General features: G+C 46.9%; 1 protein-coding gene across 1 annotated transcript; it reads right to left on the reverse strand.

The window, feature by feature from the left end:
* Positions 1-10755: 10755 nt before the first annotated feature.
* On the reverse strand, positions 10756-12492 carry LOC141126672 (E3 ubiquitin/ISG15 ligase TRIM25-like). Its single transcript, XM_073612639.1, has one exon. The coding sequence runs from the start codon at positions 12490-12492 to the stop codon at positions 10756-10758; it is 1737 nt and encodes a 578-aa protein (XP_073468740.1).
* Between the last annotated feature and the right edge of the window lie 206 nt (positions 12493-12698).

A 12698-nucleotide genomic window follows, 5' to 3' on the forward strand; every position in this document is an offset into this window, starting at 1 on the left:
GTCCCCATCAGCATAGGGACAAAGTGCTTTGCGTAGGGGAGCAGGGCCCCCCGCCCTAAAGCACCCCACAATGTTGAGGGCATGTGGCCTGGTATGGTTGGGGGGGGTGCTCGCTTGTCTCCCCCTTTTATTGGCCTGCCAGGCTGTGTGCTCGGATAAGGGAAGCCTGTTGAGCGACGACTATTCATTTGGTGTTAAGGACGCAATGGCCAGCTTAGCAGCCCGATCCTTAACCAGCTATTCACTGTGTCCCAATTGGGCAAAGCGCCCCACAAATTCAGGTGTTCGGCAAACAGGCATTCACGCTAAACATGTGAAGGTACCCCGTGCTCCAGTCCATCCCACTCACTAATCACATGACCTATTGCAATGCAGACAAAGACCTTTGTCCCAAGATATAGACCTACCCTCTGACCAATCACATGATCCTTCTCACCAGCTATTCATACTCCCTTTCACAGATTAACCCTTTTATGTCATTCTCTCAGAAGTTTTATAAAATCTTGGAGGGGAGGGAGAAAAAAAAAAAAAAAAAAAAAAAAAAAAAAAAAAAACACACACTTCCTTCGTTCTTCTCATGTCATTGTGCCAGCTCCGCTCTGTCAGTTCTCAAATAACCATGGGGCATGGCCATCCGATGACATACCATTAGACCCTGCCCCTTGTGATGCCACAAGGGGCGGGTCTCATGGTGACATCAGTGGATGGCCACGACCCATGGCTATAAAATAACCAGCAGAGCGCGGAGCTGCCACAAAATGACGGGAGACAGCGTTGGAGGAAGAGGATAGGGTCAGCAGTGGAGAAGACTGGAGGAAGGTACCCACCCCCCCCATTGAGAGTGTGGCCTGGTATGGTCCAGGAGGTGGGGCGCTCGCCCATTTCCCACCCCCCTTTCCTGACCTGCCAGGCTGCATGCTCAGATACAAGGTCTGTGGTGGATTTTGAGGGGGACCCACACCCCCCCCCCTCTGTTTGGGGGTTCCCCTCAAGATCAAATACCAGATTGAAAGGGTGGGGGAGGGGGCTCCATGCCATCCCCCCCCCCCCCCGATTTAGGGTTCCCTTTCAAGATCCATACAAGACTCAAAGGGTTTGGTATGTATCTTGGGGAGGACCCCACACGCTTTTTAAAATTTTCATTTTGGCGTGGGGTTCCCCTTCAAGATCCTCAGAACACAAGTTGCATGCCAGTATTAGGATGATCTGACTTCTATTTAAATCAATGGACGGAAAGTTGGATCAGTTTAGATGACTCTCATAGGGAACCATTGATTTTGAATATAGGCAGAGAAACGCTGCTAAAAGCTAACACGGCTAAAGACGCATTGATGCCAATGCAAAAAAAAAAAAAGAAGGAGGGGGGGTGCGTTTTTACAGCTGCTTTTTCCTGGCATTGGTAGTGGCTATGCAGCTTGTTTTTTTTTTTTTTAACGCCCCGCGTGCATGGGGACTTAGAGGGTCCAACAATTATGGAAATACTGTAGGTTTTCTTCCCAATTACGGAACCTTGGAATGGTTTCTAGAATGTAAAACAGACATTTTCTACAAACCATTTTATTTACAGTATTTCATGTGTTTCTAGGAATGGTCTAATGTGTGCCAAAATCTCTGCATTTCTTCACTATCCAGCACCCAGAAATCTCTAACAGGCCAACAGATGCTGCGGCTGGATGGTCAACAAGTGGTAGCAATGTTTAGGGCAGTATGCTCCCAGGGATGAACACCTGGAACGTATGCTGCTTGTGTTATGGGCATGTCCAAAGACATGCTGGTAGGTTAGTTGGCTTCTGTCCAAAATTGTTAGTATATTAATGTGGGTTGGGAACCTTGGATTGTGGGCTCCTTGAGGGTCAGGACCAAATGTGAGTGTGCGATGTGTGGCGCGCTACGTAAATTGACAGCGCTATATGGGTAGTACCCCAAAATAAAAATAGGGATAATTGTAGACACACACCCACACTCACTTAGGTTGAACTGGATGGACTGGTATCTTTATTCAACCTTACTAACTATGTAACTATTCGTCCCTGGACACCAGTGGCGGCTGGTGCTCAAAATTTGGGGGGGGGGGGGGGTGCAAACAAACTGAATACTGAACCCCCCTATCAATTGCAGCCTCACTGTGCCCAAATGCAGCCACTTGTGCCCATCATATGCAGCCAGGCACATCCCCCGGCTCAGCTGTCACTTCACTAACGCTCCCCCCCTCCGCTTGCGGCCAATCCATCGGCATTTACCGAGTGACGGGGCTTCCTCCTCTGTAGTGGCGGGAAGCAGCACGGCTGCGGCTCGTGTGTCCGCTCGGCTCCTCCGGATTCTGGATATTAGAGGCTCTGATCACTTGCTTCAAAAATACAAACCCCCCGCCTATCCCTGTCATAGTATTTCATGTGTCTGGCGTCCTGAAAGGGGGGGGGGGGGGGGTTGGTTGGGTGCGTCCCCCGTAATGCATGGGCTGCCACTGCAGGACACATACTACCCTGAACATTACTTAGTGCACCTTCCAGCCACAACAGTCTTCAACATCTCAGAGTTTTCTAGGCTGCCAACAGAGGAGCTGGATGGTTTGCCTGTGCCTTCCACCTGGAACCTAAACACCGGGAACTCATGAATGTCCAAGTGTGCAATAGGCCTTACACCTTGGGATTGTTGCTAAAATTGCTGTATAAAACATCCAGTTGTGTATCTGTTGTAAACATTAAAAACATATCAACCTTACCATACTAGACTGGTCCTCTAACATCAGAGATCCAGACCATGCAATGCTTGTCATCCCTCATGCCAAGTTAGGAGAGGATCAATTGCTGGGGAGGTACCATGTAATACACCCAAACATTTAACAAGTCCTTTTTTAAAACACTTGCCGACTGCCTAACTGTAAATGTACATCATGACTTAACAGTTAAACACTGGAGTTATGGCGGCAGCTAGCTGCCATAACCCCCCGCGTACCTTTTTCCTCAGGCGGTTGACTTTCTAATAAAAGTGATTCCCAGTAGCAGATTTTCCACAAGATCACTTTTATAGGCGGTGGGAGAGGTTACCACCCCCACCACTTCCCAGTCATTTCCAGCTTACCAGAGCAGTTGGTAAGCCTGAAACCGATATGGTGCAGCCGATGGCTAGGCAGGAAACCAAGTGAGGGCAAGATAGCCCCCACTCGGCTCTATGCCCTTGGAGGACCGGAGCGACGTCTGGTCCTGTTCGAGCAGACTTACCAGTAACTCCTTTGAGGATCCAAAAGATTAGGGGGGGGGGGGGGGGGGGACCACGGCTTGGAGAACTTTTCTCGCAAAAGCCTGATCCTGACTGGACATTAAGTCTAGTCGATAATGCCTTGTAAAAGGTGGAAAAGCTTGACCATGTGGCTGCTTTACATGTTTGCTCTGGGGTGGCACCAGCTCTCTGCCCAGGATGCTGATAATGCCCTTGTGGAGTGGGCTTTAATACCCCCAGGAGGATCTTTGTTTACTGTCTTATAGCCCTCTGCTATAGCTAGCCTAATCCACCTAGCTATGGTGACTTTTGAAGCTTTTTGCCCCTTACGTTGTCCGGAAAAAAGAACAAAAAGTGAATCTGAGATTCTGAATGGATTGGTTACCCTAAGATACTCCAGGATACACCTCCTCACATCTAATGAATGAAAACACTTTTCTTTCTCGTTTGAAGCCTTCTGACAGAAAGAAGGGGAGGACAATATCTTGTGACCTATGGAAATTAGATGCCACCTTTGGTAAGAACCCAGGGTCTGTCTTTAGGATGACTCTGTCTTCCAGAATTTGGAGGAACGGCTCTGACAGAGAGAGCTTGGATTTCACTAACTCTGCGTGCTGAAGTGATTGCCACAAGTAGTACTGTCTTGAAAGTGACCAGTCTTAGAGAGGCCTCTGAGACAGGTTCAAAAGGTGACGCCAAAAATGCCTTTAGAACGACTGATAGATCCCAGGATGGGGCGATGTTAACTCTAACTGGTTTGCGTCTGGAGATTGCTTTACAGAACATAGCAATGAAAGGATCTTCTTGCAACCTTTTCTCTAAGTACACACTTAAGGCCGCTATCTGGACCTTAATAGTACTAGGAGCTAGCCCTTTGTCTATACCCTCCTGGAGAAACTGCAGGATATTTGCTGTATCCATGTTTACCTCACCTCGGCTGTTCAACCAGCTGTTAAATTTTCTCCAGACCTTCCTGTAAATGGCTTGAGTGACAGTTTTTCTACTCTGTAGCAGGGTCTGAATCACTCTGTCAGTCAGGCCCTTGCTCCTCAAAATCTCCTCCTCAGTAACCACGCTGAGAGGTTCGGCATGGATACTTGTGGATGAAAAAGAGAGGTCCCTGCAACAGAAGGTCTGGTCTGCAGGGAAGCCTCAGAGGAGGTTGGTCTGTTAACCATAGCAACATTGTGAACCATGGTCTCTTAGGCCAAAAAACGGTGCCACTAAGATTAAACATGTTTCCTCTACTAGAAACTTCGCTAAAACCCTCGGGATGAGGTGAAGCGGAGGAAACGCATACGCTAAACTGAAGGTCCATGGGGTCTGTAAGGCGTCTACTGCCCAGGGCTGATCTCCTGGGTGTAGCGAGCAAAAATTTGGAACTTTTGCATTCTCCTTGTTTGCAAACAGGTCCACTACTGGTTTTCCCCAGTAAGCTGCTATGTAGTTGAACACTTCCGGGTGTAGAGACCATTCTTGATTCGACACTCGTTTTCGACTCAAGAAATCTGCAGTGTTGTTGAGCTCCCCTTTAGTCGATGACTTCTGGTGCCCCCTTGCTTGTTTATATAAGCTACAGTCGTCATATTGTCTGAATGGACCTGTAGATGATGACCTTGTATTCTGAAAGAAAAACAGAGCCCTGCAGACAGCTGTTAGCTCCTTCCAATTGGACGAGAGGAGCTTCTCCTCTGCCATCCACATGCCTTGTGCCCAGTCTGAGTTGAGGTGGGCTCCCCAGCCCCTCACATCCGTAGTTAGTATGGATGTGACGGGAGAGATCCAGAGAACCCCTTTGTTCAAATTCTCTGACTCTTTCCACCACCAGAGGGAGCGCTTTACTCTGGTGGGGATTGAAATCTCTTCTTCCAGATCCCCGTTTAATTGTTCCAACAGAAACCTCTGGAGGTTTCTTTGGTGGAACCTGGCCCATTGTACAGCTGGAATGGCTGCTGTCATCAGTCCTAAGACCGACATCACCTCCCTCACTGTACACTTGGCGCTGCTTTGAAGAAAAGACATTCTCTGGCACAGATTCAATATCTTCTGTTCCGGCAGGACTATCCTCTGCTCTGACAGGATCTTGTACCCCAAGTACAAAATTTCCTGTGTTGGGGTAGTCTTGAACTTTTCCAGACTGACTACCCACCCCAACTGCCTCAGGCTGAGCTGTGTCAACTCTAGGTCCCGACGAAGTGGTTTCTCCGAATGGGCCGTGAGGAGTAAGTCGTCTAGATATGGAATAATCGTGACTGACTGTAGTCTTAAGGGAACTAATGCCTCCCCGAGAACCTTGGTAAAGATTCTCGGGGAGGATGACAGTCCGAAAAGGAAGTGCTCTGCACTGGAAATGATAAACTTTGGTATCTATCTGGATCGCCATCCAAAGAAATTTCTGGCATTCCTTCCTTATTGGGATATGCAGATAGGAGTCCCTTAAATCCAGGGTAGCCATGAACACCTCTTTTTGGAGAAGATTCCTTATCGAGTAGATGGACTCCATCCGGAATTTTTTGTATCAGAGGTACAGAGGTCGGAAGTTCATGATTAGTCTGAACTTCCTGGACGGCTTTTTTACCACAAAAATGTGCGAGTAAAAACCGTCCCCCTACTCCTGAATAGGGACTGGTGTCAATACCTCTTGATCCACCATTTCCCCTATTAACAGAGGTAAGGCCTTGGCCTTCTGAGTGTCTTGGAAGCTTTGTCACAAGAAACCTTGAGGGTGGATCGCTGTGAAACTCCAGAACATACCCTCTTTTTATAATGTTCAAGACAAACTCGTTTGAGGTTATCTTTTCCCACTGTGGGAGAAAATTCACTAACCTTCCTCCCACCAGGACCCTGATGTCACTGGGGTTTAGGGTTTGAATTGGGGCGGTTAAAAAGTATGCCCCCTTTCCCTTTTTGTCCTGTCCAGTGCTTTTTGGGTTTGAACTCCTTCTCTGACTTGGAGGGTTCCTTTGAGGGATGAAAAAAATTCTTTGAAAATTTCTCTTTTTAATAGGAAAGGTTCTTTTTATCCGCCGTTTTTTCCAAGGCGGTATCTAGTTCAGGCCCGAAGACTAGGTCTCCTGTAAAGGGGACACTGCACAAACGTGTTTTAGATGCTGTGTCTCCCCCCCCCCCCCCCAAGTTTTCATCCAGACTGACCTCCTGGCTGCGACAGAAAGTGCCGCTGTTTTAGCCGTAAATTTTATGGCATCAGTGGAAGCGTCAGAGATGAAACTTGTCGCCTTAAAAAGCATAGGGAAGGTTTTTAAGATGCTCTTCTAGTTGGGCTAACCAGAACTCCAGATTCTTGGCAACACAAGAAGTGGCCAGAGCTGGTTTTAAACCTGCCATAGAAGCATCCCAGGCCCTTTTAAGACTATGTCTGTTTTCCTGTCCATTGGGTCCTTTAAATGACCCATATCCTCAAAAGCAAGGTCAGACTGTTTTGAGACTTTGGACAGAGGGGCGTCTAGTTTAGGATTTTTATTCCAGACCGCCTCTGGGCTCATCAAAGGGGAATCTCCTTTTAAGGGAATTTGGGAAGAAGATCTTTTTATCTGGCTCGGCCCATTCCTTGCGGACAAAGTCAGAAAGCACATTAAGTATAGGGAATACCTTAGCTTTCTTTTTCCCCAGAGCCTCATACATTTTATCATGTCTGGTCAATTGAGTTTCTTCCTCATCAATAGCGCTCAACAGCTCGTCTACATCCTCCGTAGACAGCTTGTATTTTGCTGCTTTGTTAGCTACAGCCTGATCCTCATCTGAGTCTGTGTCAGAGGATTCAGGGCTAACTAACATGGGGCTATGCTCCCTGACTGTACGGGGCTCCCCAGAACTGGGTGTTGTAAGGCATAGTGAGGAGGAAACCGCAGCTGCTTTACTGGTGGAAGCAGACGTGCCTACATCTGCGATTAACTCGCGGAGAGATTTAAAGGTTGATGCCATCTCATCCTTAAAGGAGCCAAGGAATTTTGCCAAGGGAGAGTCCGCCTCTGTTTTAAGTAAGCCTGCAATACACTGCTTGCATAAGGCTTTGTTAGAGCCTGAGGACAACTTATTTCCACAATTAGGGCATTTTTTTCGGCCTGACTTGTCTTCCCTTGGAGCTTCCTTACCCTAAAATAAAGAATAAACTATCTTAGCATCAGAGAACCTTTTTAACTCATTAAAAACACCTGTGCCGCTAGTCTGGAATAGCTGGACGCTGGTCGGGATTTGTAGACCCAGCGTGGGCTTACCCCTCCTCCTTGTGCCTCTAGAGACCCGGAACCGAAGTCTCGGCACACAGGATGACGTGGTTCTGCCGGAAATGACGCTCGGTGTCTCCGACCCCCACCGCTATTGCAGCAAGGAGCTGTGATGGAAGAATCCATCTGCACTGCTCCTGGGGGGAACCTGCACCAACCTGCCCCTGGCACACCTCGGCACTGGAAAGAGGGGGGGGTAACGGGTCTGCTCCTGTCAGCTGGACATTACCCGAGCCCCAAGCATTTTAAGGTAGGACTAAATTGGAGCCGCTGGATAGGACCCGGTCCCCCTGTGCGGCTCCGTTCCCCTCAGGCAGCCCTTGAGAGATAGAGTCCTTCTCCTGGTTCCTGGCAACATGTTTCTCCGACGGAGGAAACAAATGACTGACCAGGGACCTGAGGGACCGCCTTTTGAACTGTTTGGCAATGTATTTCCTGGGTCGATGGGAGGGACTCCATCTCTCAAGGGCTGTCCTGGAAGACAACTGGGGAAAATAAAATAAAGTTTAGGGACAGTGTAAAAATAAAATAAAAAACCTCATGCCTCCGAGCTCGCACGCAGAAGCAAACACATACGTAATTTGTGCCCGTCTATTTAAACAGCATTTGCACCACACGTGTGAGGCGTTTCCATGATCATTAGAGCAACAATTCTAACACTAGACCTCCTCTAAGTTTAAACTGGTAACATATACACACACACACACCTCACATTTCTGTAAATATTTTATTCTATCTTTTCATGTGACAACACTGAAGAAATGACTTTTCTACAATGTAAAGTAGTGAGTGTACAGCTTGTATAACAGTGTAAATTTGCTGTCCCCTCAAAATAACTCACTCACACAGCCATTAAGGTCTAAACCGCTGGCAACAAAAGAGTACATCCCTAAGTGAAAATGTCCAAATTGGGCCCAAAGTGTCAATATTTTGAGTGGCCACCATTATTTTCCAGCACTGCCTTAATCCTCTTGGGCATGGAGTTCACCAGAGCATCACAGGTTGCCACTGGAGTCCTCTTCCACGTCATGATGACATCATGGAGATGGTGGATGTTAGAAACCTTGCGCTTCTCCACCTTCTGTTTGAGAATGCCCCCCAATGCTCAATAGGGTTTAGGACTGGAGACATGCTTGGCCAGTCCATCACCTTTATCCTCAGCTTCCCAAGAAAGGCAGTGATCATTTTGGAGGTGTGTTTGGGGTCATTATGTTGGAATACTGCTCTGCGGCCCATTCTCCAAAGGGAGGGGATCATGCTCTGCTTCAGTATGTTACAATACATGTTGGCATTCATGGTTCCCTCAATGAACTGTAGCTCCCCAGTGCTGGCAGCACTCATGCAGCCCCAGACCATGACCTCTCTCACCACCGCGCTTGACTGTCGGCAAGACACACTTGTCTTTGTACTCCTCACCTGTTTGTTGCCAAACAAGCCTGACACCATCTGAACCAAATAAGTTTATTTTGGTCTCATCAGTCCATAGGACATGGTTCCAGTAATCCATGTCCTTAGTCTGCAGCAAGCTGTTTGCGGGCTTTCTTGTGCACCATCTTTAGAAGAGGCTTCCTTCTGGGAGGACAGCCATGCAGACCAACTTGATGCAGTGTGCGGTCTGAGCGCTGACAGGCCAACCCTCCACCCCTCCAACCTCTGCAGCAATGCTGGCAGCACTCATACGTCCATTTCCCAAAGACAACCTCTGGATATGACGCTGAGCACGTGTACTCAACTCAGTTGGTTGACCATGGCGAGGCCTGTTCTGAGTGGAACCTGTTCTGTTAAACTGCTGTATGGTCTTGGCCACCATGCTGCAGCTCAGTTTCATGGTCCTGGCAATATTCTTATAGCCTAGGCCATCTTTATGTGGAGCAACATTCCTTTTTTCATCCTCAGAGAGTTCTTTGCCATGAGGTGCCATGTTGAACTTTCACTGATCAGTATGAGAGAGTGAGAGCGATAATACCAAATCTAACACTTGCTCCCCATTCATACCCGAGACCTTGTAACACTAACAAGTCACATGACACCAGGGAGGGAAAATGGCTAATAAGGCCCAATTTGGACATTCTCACTTAGGGGTGCACTCACTTTTGTTGCCAGCAGTTTAGACATTAATGGCTGTGTGTTGATTCTTCTTTGGAGGGTACAGAAAATTTACACTGTTACACAAGCTGTACACACTACTTTACATTGTAACACATACACACACACTTTTTTTTTTTTTACTTGTAAACAACAAATGTCAGAAAAAAGCCAGGGTCAGCAAATTGTTTAATAAAATACAGAAGTTCTTCAAAATGCCCCTCATTGTAAATCAGTTATGATGCTCAACTGTCAACTCAGGAGAGAAAAACAAAACAAAAAAAAAAAAAAACAAACAAACATACCACACACACAATGGTTTATCATTTAAACATTTATTATCAAAAGAGAAAACAAAAATACCACGCAGCGACAGTGACATATCAATCCCCACCCCTTGTACACCATAACCAATAGGAACAAGACTAGTACTGCCTGTGTTAATAGAGGCAATTAATACAACCAATCACAGCAACAGGGAAGGAACAATCACAAGGAGGAACAGACGTTTAGGGATTACTGTGGATATAAATTGTGTCTACACATAACCTATTTTTCGAGTTTTGAATGGAGTAGAGTGGGGGGACCAGAATCCCTGTTAGGTTTTAACTGTTACCTGGGGCTCCATTAGATGGTTTCCCATCACTTCCTATCCTGAGGACAATGTTTTACTAGACAGGAAATGAAGGAAAAAAAAAAAAAAACACACACATAAATCTGACAGGGGTTTTGGCCCACATTTGAGAAAAGAAAAGCATTGTTATTGTTCTGTGTTGTGTCAGATAGTTCCCCTCACTTCCTGTCTGGTAAACCATTCCCTGACAGAGCCCTGGATAGCTAAAAATGTGACAGGTGCCAATCCTTCACTCCATCCAAAACTAAAGAAAAACAAAAACAAACAAACACACTTTGGCTAGAGATACAGTGTAAAGATTCAGGCACAAGGGCTGTCATCTTGATCCTGGCTACACTACCTCGTGTGTCACTGACCTGGAACAAGAAAAGCCAGTAAAGCCTGAAAATTGTGACCTCCTGCATGCTTGTTCCTGGTCAGTAACACACTAGGTAGTAAAGTAAGGTTTAGAATGAAGATGATGGCCCAGGAGCCTGCAGCTTTATACATAAATCAGTAATGGTGGTTTGTGTCCACTGCTTCCTCCGATTGGCTGAGTATTTCACCAATCAGATTTCCCACCTGGTGGTGTCACTAGTCTCTGGGCAGATTTCTCACATCTAAATTGCCCCCAGATATCTTTATACAACCCTCCCATACCCATAACCCAGCATGGAGGGGCTCAGTGAAGGTGGCGGTGAAGGTGTGGAGGTGTCGGATCGGGTCACAAAGATCATAAAAAGAGATCTGTCCAACCTCATAATCCAGATATATCCTGATTCTGTTAGTGGAGACATTGCTAGGTAAGGTGATCTTCTTCCTGTCATGTATCGCTAAGTACTTATTATCTCCTCTTACCAAACCCCAGGATTTCATATTCCATCCAATCCATGACTGATCCCCTCTCCTGTCTATACGGGGGTAACACATCCCGACTATCCAGTACTCTGACCCACCAACATCCACTTCCCAGTAATGTCTACCTGAGGAGAAACTCTGACTGCTTATCACCTGAGGACACTGAAATCTCTCTGGCGTTTCTAAGAGATTCTGATAGGATGATGAGAAGGATGCAGTTTTACAGTCATCTGATATATGTAGATAATTACTAGCTGTGTTCACGTCCAGTAATAGGTCTGTAACCCCTGATGTTTGCTGCACAGCCCCAATATTTGGTCCTCCAGCCTGGTGGTATGAGCGTTGTATGGAGAGACAGTGTTTAAGGCGTTTCCTGGATGGTTCAGCATTGATGAGAACTTCGTCCCTTGTAGTAGAAGGTGGATAGACCTCTGTGCCTGTACATTTCTGTACATTTACCCCAGACATGATATCAGCTAAACCTGTGTGCAAGATCCCCATCACATCCAGATCCCCTCCATAATGGAGGAGTTTGTGTTCTCTGTCCTCATCTCCATCTTCAGTATCATACAAGTCGCCTATATCCGATTCCTGTAGGGCAGTCAGCAGATCCGTCATGTTACACAGCTTCTCAATGTCACCCATCTTCCTGGACAGCTTTTCCTTCTTTATTTCCAGCTGCTGGATCAAATTAGACAATGAAAGAGAGACCCGCTCTGCCTGCCCAGAGATCTCACTCAGGATGCTCTTCTCCAGGTCTTCCAGACGTCTCCTGAGGTCTCTGAACAGGGCAGTGACCCTCTCAGATTCATCATCTGCTTTTCCTTGCACTTTCCTCCTGCCTTCCTGCAGACTCTGCACTCGTTTCTCTGTCTCCTCTCGCTCGGTCATCAGTTTATGCAGAACATTTCTCAGTTTTTTCTTCTTCATCTCAGAGGCTTCATCCAGAGTCTCCACCTGGTGTCCCAGATGTTCTCCATCCAGCCTGCAGGACACACAGATACAGATGAAGTCCTCAGTGCAGTGATACTTCAGTAGATCCTTATTGACAGAGCATTTCCTGTTCTCCAAGGAAGTGGTGGTGTCACATATGACATGTTCCAGTGACTTGCTGTGGACACTCAGGTGTTTGTCACACAGAGAAGCTTCACAATGCAGACAGGATTTCACAGCAGGTACAGGAGTGTGAATACATAGCGTACAGAAGACCCCGGACTTCTCCTGATCTGGCTGAGCAGACAGGAAATTCTCCACTATGTTATGCAGTGTTATGTTCCTCCGCAGTGCAGGCCGCTCCTGGAACTCTTCTCTGAATCCAGGACAGGAATAACCTCCTGACCTCTCCTGTGTATACAACACACGACCAATACAGTCCTGGCAGAAGTTGTGTCCACATCTCAGCATCACAGGATCTGTATAAATGTTCAGACACAAGGAACATTCCAGCTCCTTCCTCAGAGCAGCAGACGCCATTGCTGACAACAGAAGATAGAAATAAAAGTAAAAGTATCTGACACTCAGTAACCAGTTCTGTACATTCCTACATAGGATGAGGCTAAAAGTGAAGTTGGCCATAGATGGATCAGCATTTGGCCGTTTAACAGGGACTGGTTGAATTTTGATCCATCTATGGCTGCTCCCACTTGAGAGAAGTCAGCTTCTCTCAAATGGGCATATTG

The sequence above is a fragment of the Aquarana catesbeiana genome, linkage group LG01 (genome assembly GCF_042186555.1).
Source record: "Aquarana catesbeiana isolate 2022-GZ linkage group LG01, ASM4218655v1, whole genome shotgun sequence".
NCBI classification, from domain to species: domain Eukaryota; kingdom Metazoa; phylum Chordata; class Amphibia; order Anura; family Ranidae; genus Aquarana; species Aquarana catesbeiana.

Coding starts and splice junctions, on each gene's coding strand:
- LOC141126672 (XM_073612639.1), bottom strand. CDS start 12,492: ATGGCGTCTGCTGCTCTGAGGAAGGAGCTGGAATGTTCCTTGTGTCTG.